Source organism: Triturus cristatus, chromosome 1_1 (genome assembly GCF_964204655.1).
Source record: "Triturus cristatus chromosome 1_1, aTriCri1.1, whole genome shotgun sequence".
In the NCBI taxonomy this organism is placed as follows: domain Eukaryota; kingdom Metazoa; phylum Chordata; class Amphibia; order Caudata; family Salamandridae; genus Triturus; species Triturus cristatus.
Window position 1 is genome coordinate 107,646,391 of NC_140579.1, and position 18,471 is coordinate 107,664,861.

Sequence of the window (18,471 nt, forward strand, 5' to 3'; positions counted from 1 at the left end):
CCAGGGCTTTGTCTACTTTTGGGCCAAATAAGTGTTGCTGGTCAACAGGGTGGTTTAGTATAGATGCTTGTACCTCTGGCTTAAAACCTGAGATTCTGAGCCAGGCGTGGCGGCGAAGCAGAACACTGGTGTTTATAGCCCGGGAAGCTGTGTCTGCTGCATCAAGTGCACATTTAATAGAGGTGTTGGTAATGGTATTTCCCTCTTGTATTAGTTCATGAGCCCTATTTTTATATTTTTCTGGGAGATGTTGCATGATATCTCCAGCTCATCATAGTGCGCTCTGTCGTACAGCGCCAACAGCGCTTGCGTGTTGGCGATACGCCACATATTGGCAGCTTGCGAGGCAGTGCATTTGCCTGACGCGTCTAGGAGCTTGGACTCCTTATCGGGTGGTGGAGCTTCACCCGATGACTGAGAATTGGACCGCTTACTAGCTGTGGATACCACTAATGAGTCTAAGGGTGAAGGTCCTTTAATATAGGCAGGATCTGTGGGGGCGGCCTTATATTTTTTCTCTATTCTGGGGTTTAAGACCCTATCCCTGACTGGGTCTTTGAAAACCTCTGCCGCATGTTTGGTCACGCCTTAAGCATGGGTAGTATGACAGTAGATTTATCTGCGATGCCAAAGGTATCAAGTAGGAAGTCTTCCTCAACTGGATCAGTGTGTAACTCCACCCCATGATAATGTGCCGCCCGTTGTAACAAGTGGTGGAACCCCAAGGAGTCCTCTGGTGGAGATGGCCTGGATGGATAAAGATCATCCTGAGGTACATCTGGGACATCTGGATTATGATAATCCTCCCATGGGTCTGGTGTTCCCGGAGGGGTGGGGTCTTGTGGGGCATCTGTTGGATCGTAGTATGGATCCCCTTGGTCATCAGGGTCTGGAGACGGGGTTGGAGAGCGATGAGGCAAGGGTGGAGAAGGTGGAGGGGGCGGAGATGGAGAGGGTGGAGGAGGTGGAGGTGGTTGGGAAGGTACTCTGAAAGGGGATGTGGCAGAGTCCTTCCATTTTGGCGGTGGAGAAGGAGCTGGTTTGTCTAAATGTCTTTTCTTTGAAGACAAAGTCAAATGTCCAGTCTTTGGATCCTTTGTTAAAGTCTTTTGTAGAGGATCTGGCGTGAATAGTTCCTCCGACACCGATTGATCTGTTGGCGCCGATGTTTTCGGGGCCGACGGCTTCTTTGGTTTATCTGTGCCATGCTTTTTCGGGGCCTCCGATTTTTTGTTCGGTGCCGAGGCAGGTTTCGGCGCCGAGGGATTTATGTTTGGTCGGCACCGAGAGGCCAGCTTTTGACACCGATGGCTTCGGAACGGAGCTTGGTGTGGTTTTCTTCGGTGCCGAAGGGTGTTTTTCGGCACCGCTAGTAGGCTGGCTCGAGCCCGAGCCGCCGGAAGACTTATGATGCTTCTTCACCGGGCCCGAAAGTGGGGTGATGGAAGCAGTATGTTTGGTTTTGCCTAGGCCCGGAGGCGAAGGTGTAACCGGAGTCTCTTTCGGTGTGGGCGCGGGAGGGGGTAGAGTACTCACGACCCTCTGCACCGGTGTGATCTCCTCCACGTCGGAGTCGTCGGCCTCGGAAGCGCTGACGAGGTCGTCTTCCTGTTCGTTGTGCTGCTGTCCCGAAGCTTCGATGTCTTCTCCGAAGATGTCAGGTGGAGCCGAGGTCGAGGAGTGCGCCATGGTGCGTCTAGCTCTTCGATCGATAAGACTTGCAGGCGGGGCAGTCTCGGGCCTCGTGTTCGGCAGAGAGGCAGAGGTTGCACACCTGATGTAAATCGGTGTGGGGAAATTTAGACCCACATTTAGGGCACTTCTTAAAGGGAGTCCTTTCCATCGGCCGAGACCGGAGTCGAGATAGGCCCGAAGGCCGCCGCCGATGCCTGGAATCGAAGAAGTGCCGAAGAGAGAGATAAAGAAGGGTGGTTAGTCTAAATATCGAGTTTTAAATTTCGACCTACAAGTATATCGAGTTGTTAATATCGTAGGTAAAGAATATCGAAGTCAAGAATATCGATGGACAGAATATCGACCCCAAGGTAAGTATTATCGAAGTTAATAATTTCGAAGTCATTAATATAGATGTAAGTAATATCGTAATCAAAAATTTGGATGTCAATAATATCGATATTTTATTAGTGTAATGTATTTTATTATGTATTTTATTTGTATGTTAAAGATTATTGTAATGTATTTTAATACATTTAAAAATAAATGTTTAGAGATTAATAATTATTTTAAATATAATTTAACGTTTTAGTATCAGAGCGGGTTGTGGGTTTATATGGGAATAGGGTGGGAAGTAACTTATTTTTAATTAATTAATTTGTATTGTTTAATTGGTATTTATGATTAATTAATTGTTAATTAATTACTAATTGTAAATTAAATATATTAATTGATTAATTAATTGTTAATTAATTATTAATTGTAAATTAATTTTATTAATTGGTTAATTATATAAGTTATAATTAGTTTAATATTAATATTTATTTATTGGTATTGTTAATTAATTGGTAATTACTAATTAATTGGTGATTTAATTTTATTAAGTGATTAATTGATGATTAAATTAATTATGTGAATTTTTCTGTGTAGTGGGTTGTAGGTTTATAGGGGAATAGGGTGGGATGTAATTAAATTCAAATAATTACTGATAATTTTTATTTATTTGTAATTAATAATAATTAATTGTTAATTAATTATTAATTGGTAATTAATTGTTATTAGTACGTTAAATATAGTAAATATAAATAATTTATTATTTCATGTTATTTGTTGTTATTGCTAATTAATGTATTGTTAATTAATAATTAATTTGTGAATAATTGTAATTTGGTAGTTAATATGTATAAATTAGTAAATAATAAGTATATTAATTATAAAGAATGTATTATTAATTGTAAATAATAGATAAACTGATATTTAAATGTATTGTGTATTTTGTATGTGTAGTGTGTTGTGTGTTAAAGGGGGAATAGTGTGGGATGTAATTTAAAGTTATTTATATAAATATTTATTTTAAATAATTGGTATTTAATAATAATTATTTTGTAAATTAATTATTAATATGCTATTTTTTTATAACTAACTATTTAATTGGTTATTATGTTTATAGAATCCCTATGCTATCCAGTGCTTTCACAACTGTTTTACTATCTGGAGTGGGAATAGTAATTTTTACCCCTACGCTATCCAGCGCTTTTCCTACTGTTGCATTCTCTGTAGTTGGAATAGTAATTTTTTTCCCTACGCTATCCAACACTTTCCCTACTGTTTCACTTACTGGAGTGGGAATAGTAATTTTTACCCCTACGCTATCCAGCGTTTTCACTGCTGTTGCACTCTCTGGTGTTGGAATAGTAATTTTTACCCCTACGCTATGCAATGTTTTCCCTACTGTTGCACTCATTGGAGTGGGAATAGTAATTTTTACTCCTAAGCTATCCAGCGTTTTCACTACTGTTGCACTCTCTGGAGTGGGAATAGTAATTTTTACCCCTACGCTATCCAACGCTTTCCCTACTGTTGGACTCACTGGAGTGGGAATATTAATTTTTACCACTATGCTATCCAGTGGTTTCCCTACTGTTGCATTCTCTGTAGTTGGAATAGTAATTTTTTTCCCTACGCTATCCAACACTTTCCCTACTGTTGCACTCTCTGGAATGGGAATAGTAATTTTTACCCTTACGCTATCCAACGCTTTCCCTACTATTGCACTCTCTGGAGTTGGAATAGTAATTTCTACCCCTACGCTATCCAACGCTTTTCCCTACTGTTGCACTCTTTGGAGTTGGAATAGTAATTTTTACCCCTACGCTATCCAACGTTTTCCCTACTGTTGCACTCTCTGGAGTGAGAATAGTAATTTTTACCTTTACGCTATCCAACATTTTTCTTACTGTTGTTTTTGTTGGAGTTGGACTAGTAGTTTTATTGTGTCTGATATTTAATATGTTTTGTATTATTTTAGCTATTGTAATATATCGTTAATAATAACAATTATTCACATTAAAAATATTGATTATTATTTGCTATATGTAATTATTAAATATTTATTAATGTTATTGTTTTATGTGTATAGATGTATTGGTCATTTTTAAAAACATGTAATAATTTATACGTTACAGAAATTATTATTGAAATTAATTATTAAGTAAGTATATATATTATATATTATATGTATATGTTTAATTAAAGTTTTATTAAATTATATATATTAATTATACATTTTAAATATTATACAATATATTTAATTATGTTTATTTAATTTCTAAGTATAATTTGGTTTATTTTACATATATTTTTAAAGTAAAAGAAAAACGATATTTTTAATAACGATATTTTTGACATCGATATTTAATTTTCGATATTTTTGTACTTACCATGTTGTAGATAGGATGTCGATATTCTTGACATCGATATTTTTGTTGCGATATATTTGTAGGTCGATTTTCTGTCTGTCGAAATTATGTCATACAACCATAAAGAAGATGATTTTGTCTGAAGAATCTTGATGGACGAGGATTTTTCGTCGAAGGTCGAACTGGAAAGGTTCGAAGCCGGAGCACGAAGTATTACATCCGAGCCCGATGGCGGAAAAAAACAATCTGAGGATGGAGCCGAAGCCCATGCGCAGTACGGACCGAAGGAGGAGTCACCGAACTCGTGACTTCCAAACACTGTCCAAGAAGAAAAGCAAACTGCAAACATCCGGGCCCAACACCAGATGGCGATCTATGCACAGTGTATAATCTGCAGCTCATATGCCTCGAACACTGTATTTTTATTTGCATTTGCTTTGGGGGCATTTAATGCAGGGAGCCATGTTTTGAGAAAGCACTTTTCAATTGTACCTGGTGATGTTGGTTGGGTACATAGGTTTCCATGAAGGGATTATTTTTGAGAAGTAAAGCTCTACTCTGTTTCTATACCTAACAGTTTGTCAAGTTGAGTTGCTCAGCAGCAGTTTTCCCACAATTATGTCTGTTCCTGCTCAGATTGAGTGTTGCTAAAATTCTAATTGCAGAAGTACTACAAAGGAAAGTACGGCCAAGAAATGCGAAATAATTTTGAAAACACAAGACACTGAAAAAATATTGCCTCAAAAGCCTCAAACACTGGGAACCACTAAACAAGTGCCTTGATAACCATTTATGGAAATGTGTATACCTGTGGAGAGGGTTGCATATTTATACAGGAACACACTTCCAGTTTACACATTTGTTCTAAACATATACTTAAATAATGCAAAAGAACATTGTATGTGTGCGAAGCAGGGATATCCCATCACCATTTTATATTCTTAGAAATGGGTCTCCATTACAGAAGTGCATCCCTGCTCTGAGCATCTATACCGGCGACACCTCATCCCTGCACTGAGCACTATAATGTTGACACTTCATCCCTGTGCCAAACATCTATACCATTGACACTTAATCCCTGAGTGGAACATCCATACAGTCAACACTTCATCCCTGCGCCAAGCATCTATACTGTCTACACTTCATCGCTGCAGGGAGTATCTCTACTGTCAACATATCATACCTGCACTGAGCATCATACGGTCGAGTCTTCATCCCTGTACCGAGCATCTCTACTGTCGATCCTTCATCCCTGCACCGAGCATCATACTTTCGATCCTTCTTCCCTGCACCAAGCATCTATACCGTCGACACTTCATCCCTGCACCGAGCATCTATACTGTCAACATATCATACCTGCACTGAGCATCATACGGTCGAGCCTTCATCCCTGTACCGAGCATCTCTACTCTCAACAATTCATCCCTGCACCGAGCGCCATACTGTCGATCCTTCATCCCTGCACGAGCATCTATACCGTCGACACTTCATCCCTGCATGGAGCATCTATACTGTCAACATATCATACCTGGACTGAGCACCATACGGTCGAGCCTTCATCCCTGTACCGAGCATCTCTACGGTTGATCCTTCATCCCTGCACAGAGCGTCATACTGTCGATCCTACATCCTTGCACCGAGCATCTATACCATCCACACTTCATCCCTGCATGGAGCATATATACTGTCAACATATCATACCTGCACTGAGCATCATACCGTCGAGCCTTCGTCCCTGTACCGGGCATCTCTACTGTCAACACTTCATCCCTACACCGAGCGTCATACTGTCGATCCTTCATCCCTGCACCGAGCATCTATACCGTCTACACTTCATCCCTGCATGGAGCATCTATACTGTCAACATATCATACCTGCACTGAGCATCATACGGTCGAGCCTTCATCCCTGTACCGAGCATCTCTACTGTCGATCCTTCATCCCTGCACCGAGAGTCATTCTGTCGATCCTACATCCGTGCATCGAGCATCTATACCGTCGACACTTCATCCCTGCACCGAGCATTATGATGTCGACACTTCATCCCTGCGCCAAACATCTATACCATTGACACTTAATCCCTCCATGGAGCATCTATACTGTCAACATATCATACCTGCACTGAGCATCATACGGTCGAGCCTTCATCCCTGTACCGAGCATCTCTACTGTCAACAGTTCATCCCTGCACCGAGCGTCATACTGTCGATCCTTCATCCCTGCACGAGCATCTATACCGTCGACACTTCATCCCTGCATGGAGCATCTATACTGTCGACATATCATACCTGCACTGAGCATCATACGGTCGAGCCTTCATCCCTGTACCGAGCATCTCTAGTGTCGATCCTTCATCCCTGCACCGAGAGTCATACTGTCGATCCTTCATCCCTGCGCCAAGCATCTATACCGTTGACACTTCATCCCTGCACCGAGTATCTATACTGTCAACATATCATACCTGCACTGAGCATCATACGGTCGAGCCTTCATCCCTGTACCGAGCATCTCTACTGTCAACAGTTCATCCCTGCACCGAGCGTCATACTGTCGATCCTTCATCCCTGCACCGAGCATCTCTACCGTTGACACTTCATCCCTGCACCGAGCATCTATACTGTCAACATATCATACCTGCACTGAGCATCATACTGTTGAGCCTTCATCCCTGTACCGAGCATCTCTACTGTCAACACTTCATCCCTACACCGAGCGTCATACTGTCGATCCTTCATCCCTGCACCGAGCATCTATACCGTCTACACTTCATCCCTGCATGGAGCATCTATACTGTCAACATATCATACCTGCACTGAGCATCATACGGTCGAGCCTTCATCCCTGTACCGAGCATCTCTACTGTCGATCCTTCATCCCTGCACCGAGAGTCATTCTGTCGATCCTACATCCGTGCATCGAGCATCTATACCGTCGACACTTCATCCCTGCACCGAGCATTATGATGTCGACACTTCATCCCTGCGCCAAACATCTATACCATTGACACTTAATCCCTCCATGGAGCATCTATACTGTCAACATATCATACCTGCACTGAGCATCATACGGTTGAGCCTTCATCCCTGTACCGAGCATCTCTACTGTCAACAGTTCATCCCTGCACCGAGCGTCATACTGTCGATCCTTCATCCCTGCACGAGCATCTATACCGTTGACACTTCATCCCTGCATGGAGCATCTATACTGTCGACATATCATACCTGCACTGAGCATCATACGGTCGAGCCTTCATCCCTGTACCGAGCATCTCTAGTGTCGATCCTTCATCCCTGCACCGAGAGTCATACTGTCGATCCTTCATCCCTGCGCCAAGCATCTATACCGTTGACACTTCATCCCTGCACCGAGTATCTATACTGTCAACATATCATACCTGCACTGAGCATCATACGGTCGAGCCTTCATCCCTGTACCGAGCATCTCTACTGTCAACAGTTCATCCCTGCACCGAGCGTCATACTGTCGATCCTTCATCCCTGCACCGAGCATCTCTACCGTTGACACTTCATCCCTGCACCGAGCATCTATACTGTCAACATATCATACCTGCACTGAGCATCATACTGTTGAGCCTTCATCCCTGTACCGAGCATCTCTACTGTCAACACTTCATCCCTACACCGAGCGTCATACTGTCGATCCTTCATCCCTGCACCGAGCATCTATACCGTCTACACTTCATCCCTGCATGGAGCATCTATACTGTCAACATATCATACCTGCACTGAGCATCATACGGTCGAGCCTTCATCCCTGTACCGAGCATCTCTACTGTCGATCCTTCATCCCTGCACCGAGAGTCATTCTGTCGATCCTACATCCGTGCATCGAGCATCTATACCGTCGACACTTCATCCCTGCACCGAGCATTATGATGTCGACACTTCATCCCTGCGCCAAACATCTATACCATTGACACTTAATCCCTCCATGGAGCATCTATACTGTCAACATATCATACCTGCACTGAGCATCATACGGTCGAGCCTTTATCCCTGTACCGAGCATCTCTACTGTCAACAGTTCATCCCTGCACCGAGCGTCATACTGTCGATCCTTCATCCCTGCACGAGCATCTATACCGTTGACACTTCATCCCTGCATGGAGCATCTATACTGTAAACATATCATACCTGCACTGAGCATCATACGGTCGAGCCTTCATCCCTGTACCGAGCATCTCTAGTGTTGATCCTTCATCCCTGCACCGAGAGTCATACTGTCGATCCTTCATCCCTGTGCCAAGCATCTATACCGTTGACACTTCATCCCTGCACCGAGTATCTATACTGTCAACATATCATACCTGCACTGAGCATCATACCGTCGAGCCTTCGTCCCTGTACCGGGCATCTCTACTGTCAACACTTCATCCCTACACCGAGCGTCATACTGTCGATCCTTCATCCCTGCACGAGCATCTATACCGTCGACACTTCATCCCTGCACCGAGCATCTATACTGTCAACATATCATACCTGCACTGAGCATCATACTGTTGAGCCTTCATCCCTGTACCGAGCATCTCTACTGTCAACACTTCATCCCTACACCGAGCGTCATACTGTCGATCCTTCATCCCTGCACCGAGCATCTATACCGTCTACACTTCATCCCTGCATGGAGCATCTATACTGTCAACATATCATACCTGCACTGAGCATCATACGGTCGAGCCTTCATCCCTGCACCGAGCATCTATACTGTCAACATATCATCCCTGCACCGAGAGTCATACTGTCGATCCTTCATCCCTGCACAAGCATCTATACCGTCGACACTTCATCCCTGCACCGAGCATCTCTACTGTCGATCCTTCATCCCTGCACCGAGCGTCATACTGTCGATCCTTCATCGATGCACCGAGCAGCTCCGCCGTCAATGATTCATCCCTGTGTTGAGCAGCTACAGTGTCAACGCTTCATCCCTGCGCCGAGCAGCTACACTGTCAATGATTCATCCCTGTGTTGAGCAGCTACAGTGTCAACGCTTCATCCCTGCGACGAGCAGCTACACTGTCAAAACTTCATCCCTGCACCGAGCAGCTACACTGTCGACACTTCATCCCTGCACCGAGCAGCTACACTGTCAATGATTCATCCTTGCGTTGAGCAGGTAGTGTCAACGCTTCATCACTGGGCCTAGCAGCTACACTGTCAACACTTTATCCCTGTGCCGAGCAGCTACTGTCAATCCTTGCGCCGAGCATTTATACTGTCGACACTTCGTCCCTGCGCTGAGCATCTTTACTGTCGACACTTCATCCCTGCACAGAGTATTTATACTGTAAACCCTTCACAACTTTCCACGAATGATAATCAAGCTGAACCATAGCATGCATTGTTCCTTCTAGTGGATATTCAGTTCTCATCACCCTGTAGTGTTACAGCAATTACAACCGACGTATTTGTGCATCTCAGATATGAAGGCATTCCGGGAAAGTGTGTTCAAAATAGATGGCATGACCAACCTTCTATGAGATACAGAAGCATTTCAAAAAATGAAACCTCAATTAGTTTTAATCTTCATCTTTCAAAATACGCTTCCCCATTACTTCTGCTTGTACGTTGAATCTGTAAGCGTGGGAGATGGTTATATGCTCATCGCCCGGTTTTATATTTCATTCACACTATATTCATCTGTATTTATGTGCTGCTAATCTTAGCGCTATGGATCCACATTTATTTTTTGATCCATGTTAAAACAAAGTTGCGACTTTTTCACCCTTGTTTAGCAGGTTGCCATGTAATCTGTATTAGCACACCAGGCTAGCAATACGGGTTACTCTTTCTTGCTTCGATTTACTTCTGTTTTACCAATTTTACAAACAAATGCAGACTGGGAAGAAACTCGCTTCAGCCTGGTTTGTCTGTAGTGAACTATAAAAACGGCAACTACGATTGTATTATTTTTCCTTTGACATGAGCAAATTGATCAACGCAGCAGAGATTGCATGAAAAGCATTTGTTGTAGCAAAAAGTAAAACATAAGCAGTGCGCATCTTTAACGCCGTCTTGTAAGGCTTAGATACTTGTGTAATGTGCAAGAGACAAAGTTGTGTTGTAAATGCGGAACTACCAGCTGAGGTGTAATAGGTTTTCCAAATTGGTCGAGCCCTGTACCTGGAGTCAAACAGAGAACCATCCATTAGGGTCCCATTGTAGTGATATCGGACAAAGTCTCCGGTGACTGAGGTGCGCTTGCAGGATTCCGGAATCACCTGGTTCTCGATAGAAATCCCATCTTTGGGGTTGTGAAGGTCCACCAGGAGCACATCAAAGACCAGGGAGGCTTGAGGAGGGATGATAGTACCTGAGAACAACGTGTAAGAGATTAGGATGCAAAAATCAACAAGGTGAAACCAATCTTCTCCCAAGCCTTTCCCTTATCAGGACTCCCGTCCCTTCTTATGGGCCTCCACACCACACAACCTTACATCAACTACCTTTTCTGGCAGCAGGTGATTCCACTAAAGAGAGGTTTGTGATCGCGAAAATCCCAAATCAATAATTCCCAATGTTCAAAGGCCTGCACTAAAGCAGTTGTATAAAGGGAAGGTTACTTGATTTCGGTCTATAAGCAGCTTTAGGCTCACACATTAGACATTGCCATTCCTGCTCAACCAATCACCTTCTACAGCAGCTGCGATGAGGACCAGGCGCAACCAAGCAAAACTGGAGAGCGCTCTTCGATCAAATTAAGTGTGTAGATCACAAATCACTAAGCAACATAATAGGCTTTTTGGGTACAACTCAGCCAAATATTTCTGAGATAGATGAGTACTTTTCCAGAATGGAGCCTGCCACATGCGCCCCATCACCTCGCCCCGCCCACCCCCACAGCACCCTGCCCACTCCCAAGTCAACAGAAGTCACAAAATCTGAGCTTATTGGTCTTTCTTTGGCTAAAATGTCTGGAACAAATCTAGGGTTAAAGTAGAGATCTAAATTTGTCTAATGTCATCTGTAGATATCACCCAGTTCTAGTGTTTGGCCTAGAGACAGCTTTAGAAGTCTCAGAAACCTCATTTAAGCAAAGATCATTTATGAACAAAAAAAATAATGCATAAATACATATATCCTACATACAGCCCTCTTCATCTATTGATCTGGTTAACTGTAATTTCAATTTTGCTTCCACCTATCATATGGCCCAGCAGGGGGAAATGGGCAGCCCACATCATAATTTTTTCCTGATCAAAAATATCCATCTAAATAGAATGCCACTTCTGTCCCAGTGAGTAGGGAGCCAATACCTTACCATTGCTTTTTTCTATCCAATCTTGATCATTTTTTATTTGTATATTGTCATTCTTGTCTTTGTTAAAGTCTATTCAGTTTACAGAAATTCAAAGCCTAGGATGGCTTTTTTGTGCCAATAAGAATGATATTTTCCTGTGCAGTCAAAACTAAAAAAAATAAATGTCAGGTATCCATATAATAGAGTTGCAGTGCTATTACAATTGAAGGTTATTATTTTTTTGTTATTTATTATGTTTTTGTTTCAAGCATGTGGCTGCCACGTTTAATTGATAGCAATGTTTCTTTTTTATTTGTATGGCACACGCTTGAAATACACAAATTAAAATGGATGTAACCATCAAACCAGCTTGCCAAGATCAGATCAATTAGCACGGCCAGTGCTTTTTTAAATTTCTACTCAAGTACTTGTAGTCCTGCACTTAGAAAACTACAAATCAAAAAATCGGTGTGATGAAATAAAAAAAAAAAACAGGATTTGATCGAAATTTGATTTGAAACAACATGAACTTGTTAGGTAACATCCTGCGATTACGCTAAATATATAACATATGCATTTTGTGGATAGGCAAAACATATGTACTCAACTATTCTTAGTGGCCAAGATTTCCATCTATTCTCTGAAGAAGAAAAAAGTCTCTTAAAAGTAGGTTTTATTAGTTTTTTGTCCGGGAGGCCGAATTATTTTTTTTTTTTCATGCTCTTTTTAAAGTTTGCATTATTTGTAAAGTATTCTAACATCTGTTGTTGTGATGTTGGAGCAGGCAAAGTTTGCATAGTGCCAACCCACTCTTATGTCTTACCGTAGCCCTTCTCGCCATAGCCCAGGAAGGGGGGCACGATGATCTTCCGTTGCTCTCCCACGCACATCCCCAGAAGACCTTCATCCATGCCTTTAATCAACCAGCCAGACCCAACATAGGTGTCATAGGTGCTTGAACGGCTGTAGCTGCGAAGAGAGAGCAGAAATTACACGTCTCTGCCAGTCCCCTCGATACATTTAAAAGCAAAGTCTAAATTGGGCAGACAATAAATAGAAAGATGGGATAAAGCTGGAGACATGTGTGGATTTGCGCTGTTATAGTTAAGAAAATGGGCTGAATTCATAGGCATGCCAGGATTGGCGCGTCAACTTTTTGAAGAGTAAAGCAATTTAACAACGTGCCTCCAACATCTATAGGAAATCTGAACAACCACATGGCTAAGATTTTGGGACTATATATAGTTAGGTGAGAGCCCAGGTGGAATCCTCTTGCTTTGCATTTTTAAAATACAATGAGCAAATCTGGGGAAAACCAGTAAAAAGGAACTGGAAGAGGCCCTCAGTGAGAGGAGGCAAAGATATTGTATAGGAAAAGAAAATGTACATTAGCTTCTGATGCTTCAAAGCTCCATGTCGTATTTTTTTTTTTAATGCATCAACTTACTGGCTTATTTTGCAGGGTTTTTTTCCAGTGTTGAGCCTAAAAGATCCAAAACTGGTTAAGCTGGTGCATTAATCACGTGGCATCAAATGGCATGTTTCTAGATCCTGTGCTCACCACAAGGTGATTTTATTTTGCATAAGAGAAATGCATACTATTTTAACATGTAAACTATTATGAACAATACATGTGCTGTAAGTGTCAAGTCATAGCATTTCCACAAATCACTAGCCACGTAGTGCTAGATTTATCAAAACTTTGCAGCAGTTTGATTTCCTTTTGGTGACTGCACCGGCTCAAAGTGTTGATTTCACATTTAATTTCCAGAGAGAGTGCCCTGAAATATTGCCTAAAAGGACCACAAAGCAGGGCTGCTTTGCTTGAGTTTGCTTCATGGGGATGTCCTAAAGGCAGGGCCGGACTGGGAACTACAACCGGCCCTGGCAAAGTGCTCAGCTATGCTGCAAAATCGGCCCTGTTACAAAACCTGCCCCCAGGAGCCCAAAACCGGCCCCCACCCGTGCGGCGCACCGGGGAATTGCCCGGTGCCCGCTACGGCCAGTCCGCCCCTGCCTAAAGGGAGGTACATGGGGGTTTCTAGGCATCCACAAGCCTTTTGAGTCAAAGGTCCTGCTACTAACAATGGGAGACAGGGCTTTGTGTCAAAAAACAACGCCACCTCGAGGCAAACGCTTAGTAGGGAAAATGTTTTTAATTCTCCACACTTTTAAACTGTCCTTGTGTGTTGCATTGTACAATATACATACAAAATAGGAAACGTTTTGAAGTTAGCTTAAGCCTAGTATTTTGTACTAGAAAGCTAACCTTCCAGTACAAAACCTATGTAACACTTGTGCACACACCTTCGGATAATGGTGCAATGGGCTATGTGTGGTGCTAAACAGCCTGATTGTGTGACAGAATTTGGGAAAAGTGTGGGGCTGTCCTGCTCTCTCCCTTTCACACAACAAAGCAACTTTGGTTGCAAAAAAAAAATAGTACATTTGCCCAGCAATATCTCCACCTATAAGTCGATGTCACAGAAGGGCGCCAAATGGTACTATGTCGACGCCCACCAGCAACAAACAAAAACAAGCATTGGCATAGCCAATAGATCTCGCTTTTGGGACCTTATAAGAGTTTAGCCATGCAACAGTTGCATAACTAAATACTTATAAGGTCCCAAAAGCGAGACCTATTGGCTATGCCAAGCGGGCGTGTGGCCGCGAAAGTGAAAGTGATCGCGATAGCGATCACGATCAAACATCAAAGCGGCCAAAAGTGAATGTAATTGCGGAAAAGCACGGCACGCGCGCCCGCGCACAGGCACTGTAGCTCTAGGCTGGCCTGGTAGCACTTTTTGGAGCCTTCTCAATAAGTCTCGCCAGACCAGCGCATGCGCTGGGTCAGGCGAGACCTAAAAAGAGAGAGAACAAATACTACAAGTCCGGACCCAACCACTCAATGGCAGAATAATGCACAGCATAGTGGATCCAGAAAAGATTCACGCTGCAAAATTAGGTTTAAAGAAGCTCTCCTTTATTAATGGCCTATTTTCAGGCCCGTTTATGGAACGGGACGTGCAATCAGTTCAGGATGGTAAGATGGCTCACAAAGTTAAGTACTTGCACGTGTGATCCTGAGGTCATAACTTCGAGCCCAGGCAAGGCAGCATTTAATTATTTTGAGGTTGGTAAATTGAGTGCTATCAAATTTGGCAATATTAAGATCTGTGCTATTTAACCCTTCAAGGCAATGTTCTGCTGGCAGAGAACAATCAGAAGTGAGGTGGTGAGAATCAACATGCTGGGAGAACTTTTTCATGAACTAGGTACAACTCCTTTGTCGCACCTCACCCAACCAGAGGAAATCCTCAGGCCATACCTGGAGTCGAAGTAGGTTCCATCGAGCAAGGTGCCGTTGTAATGGTACCGCACGTAGTCACTGTTTTGCACTGTGCGGTTGCAGTTCTCGGGCTTGTGAATTGTTGCGACCTGCAACTTGTCATCCTTGTTCCAAATGTCAACCAGGATGACGTCAAAATACAGGGTGACATCTGGGGGGATTAGGTCCGCTGGAAGAAGAGACAGATGGGACAGAGAGGTTACACACTGAGCCCTCACCGTTGTCTGAAACAGTTGCCATCCCAAAACATAAACGGTGCCTGCCCCACTTCTTGAAGAATTGTGTCCACTTCTAAAAGCCACATCTGGAGAACAGAGTCCAGTTCTAGAGGCTCTAAGTGGAGCATCATGCCTAATTCTGAAGGTATTGTTTCCATTTCTGCCTTTCAAGAGGAGGAAAGGGGCATGCAGAATAGACAGGAAAACAAAAGGGCACCCAATTTTAACTTCCGTCGCTGCTGGGAAAAAATTGAAGTAAATAAATGTGTACACTGGAAGAAAGGAGATATATAGCAGATGCAATAAAACGTTGAAGTTACCACTTAGAATAACATCAGGTGTCTGTATGTGTATTCCACTGGCCCTAGTCTGAAATTTATAATCCAGCATTTTATACTTGCTAACTACCCACCTAGTTGTCAAACAGAAAAAAAAAGACTCCAAATGATGACGAGATTTTATCCACAGACGGTTAGGTGCAAAGATTTGCTAGTTTGCATGAGCAATAGAGTGAATTAGGAAAAAAGGATTAACAGCATTGTTACCACCACATCATCTGTACATTACCAGCTGTCAAGATAGGCATGTGGTTATCAAATCAAATGTATGATGGACAATCTATGAACACTGTTGTACATGCTTACTTATCTTAATATGGTCTCTTGTTTGTAGCCCTTCCTTTGTGTCCTCTCCTTCCTATCCTTCCAGAATACCTGTAAGGTTCTTTGTGCATTACGTGTAACCTAGCTGCATTCCAGACTAGGCAGTCGGTGGTCTGGTCAGCTGGGGAGGTGTACGCTTATCCTGTGCTCCCTGAATAAACCTCTGTTTACCCTGTGAAGATTCCTTGCATCATTATAGTCTTTGCTTACATCAAACACCAAGAACATGCACAACTAAAAAGTGGCCACACGACATGGGCGACACGGTTTGTGAGGCCAGAATATCAAGTCAACGGCGCCTTGCACACAGGGACTTACAGTTTCACAGCTTGCATGAGTATAAGCATACAATTCCCACTGTGCAATTAATCTAAAAATTCAGGGCAAGTCGCTTAACAGAAGCAGTAATAATTAATAGGTTTCTACCAGTCTGGCTTCCTTCCTCATGGTCAATGTACAACCTCCTCCCAGTCTACCATTAGTAAATCAACATTAATAATTGGCTCAAAGTAATGAAGGACTTGTGTAGTATCCGTCATAGTTGCATTTCACATTGGTGCACACGCCAAGGCCACTGGGTCTACGTGCGCGATACGCGTGTACTTACGGACTCCAATGCTGCCATAGCCCAGGTGAGGGGGTACAACGAGGTGACGCCTCTCGTTCACACACATTCCTTGAAGGCCTCGGTCCATGCCGGTGATAAGGCGACCTACTCCCACAAAGCCGGCCACTGCGTTGCCACGGTCATAGCTGGAACAAAAGACAAGCTTTTACAATGCAACAGGTCTCGCACTGACATTATTACTGACACAATTGTAAATGACATTGTTTTTTGGTTTCGTTTTTCTTTTGTAAAACAAATAAAATGCATTGTAATTTAATATGATTTAATTAACAATGCCAATTGCTCAAAGTCTCGATACACGCCTGCCAACTCACAGCATTTCTTCATAGAAGCATAAAAAACAAAAATAAAATAAAAATCACCTTAAAGATATTGTGAGCCTGTCAACACGTGCTCACAATTCATTATCCCAATATTAGAACTTATTGAACAAGCATTGTGAAAGCAGTGGGAACTATTAAATAAAACCCACACAACCGTTATATTTGGCACCCTTGAGCCACGTGATTTTCGCTGTAGTGTATACCATAAGATTTGGCATGTCAGTCAGAAGTTAACCTGAGAAAAACTGACATTTTAGAACGGATTTTCTTTCTGTATTTCTTCATAAATAATATCGGTCTAATCTATTTTAGTATGGCTGTTGCTCAACAGTACAGAGAAAGATCCTGTAACGAAGCGTCTACTACTTGAAAATAAAATATTAACTGAAACCCTAGAGACAAAAAAACGCTAGACATAGAATACAGGTACAAAAATAGTTCTGTCAAAACCATAGCACCTGAAAGCTAACCTCCGATACTAAAGGCATGAAGAAAACCTCTGACGTCAAAGTCCATTCCTATGAAGCCCATTTGTCGCTTTGCCGCGCCTCATAGCCCTAGGGCGCGCTCAGCTCCTACTCACGATGCGCGCATTAGCACAACCACTGCAGAGAGTCGACAGCACCGGCCACAGTACGCACTGAGTACACACAGACACTTCTCACTGTCCCAACACTGGCCTCAGCACAGCTGCCGCTCCCAGCACGGCCAGGACTGCCCAGACTCCGCTCTCAGCACAGGCCTCTGAGGCCGGTACCTCTGCAGGAGCACAGAGCCCCGCACCCTCACTTTTAATCGCATGTATACTGCTGGAAGCACAGACGATACCCACAGCAGCAACTTACAGCACTTACGCATGCACTGATCTCTTGTTGTGTACATACAGAATCTCACCACAGACCGCACGAGCATCTTTCCTGGGTGTGTGCCGACTCCTCTGTATGCACAGACACCTACCTACCTCTCCGGGCACAGACTCATCTCTCAGCAGAGACGTCTTACTGCGTGGATCCCTCGGTCTCTCTCCCTCTTGCCCTCTCTCCAGACGCCTTTACACGCACAGACACCAACCCCAGAACAGGATTATGCTCACACCTCTCTGTCTGCACGGACACCACTGTGCACATATCCTTCTCGCTGCACGGACGCCATCTCTGCACTAACCCTCCGTCATGGACACCTCTCCGTGCACGGATATCTCTCCCAACTCTGGAGCACAGCGCTCTGGTTGGTTCGCCGGGTCCAATGGCCAGCAGGAAAAAATCCAAATTAAAATCTATTGCAATATTGAACGAGTAACGACGCCCCCCCTTCCGTGTGCGCCCCCACCCTTCTGCCACCAAACCAACTTTGGGAAAACTCGGTACAAATGTCCCATCCTACTTTGAGGCTTGGTGTGTTAACTTGTGGCTATCAGAAAAATAAACAGAGAAACAAACCATTTTTGAAATAAAAAATAAACTAAAAACACATTATGTTTGCCTATGAATGTCAACATCTGTGTATGAATAATGAGAAAAGAAATTAACTTCTGCGCACGAGCATCTTTCCTGGGTGTGTGCCGACTCCTCTGTGTGCACAGACACCTACCTACCTCTCCGGGCACAGACTTGTCTCTCAGCAGAGACGTCTTACTGCGTGGATCCCTCTGCCTCTCT

General features: G+C 43.2%; 1 protein-coding gene across 1 annotated transcript in view; it reads right to left on the reverse strand.

Moving 5' to 3' along the window:
- Nucleotides 1–18,471, reverse strand: part of LOC146869672 (peptidyl-prolyl cis-trans isomerase FKBP10-like) — a 61,606-nt gene that overhangs the window by 30,325 nt on the left and 12,810 nt on the right. Inside the window, exons 2-5 of the mRNA XM_085609908.1 lie at nt 16,470–16,615; nt 14,962–15,151; nt 12,457–12,602; nt 10,517–10,706 (exon numbers count right to left, since the gene is read on the reverse strand). Coding sequence (XP_085466034.1) covers nt 10,517–10,706; nt 12,457–12,602; nt 14,962–15,151; nt 16,470–16,615 — 672 coding nt within the window. The remainder of the gene's footprint in view (nt 1–10,516; nt 10,707–12,456; nt 12,603–14,961; nt 15,152–16,469; nt 16,616–18,471) is intronic.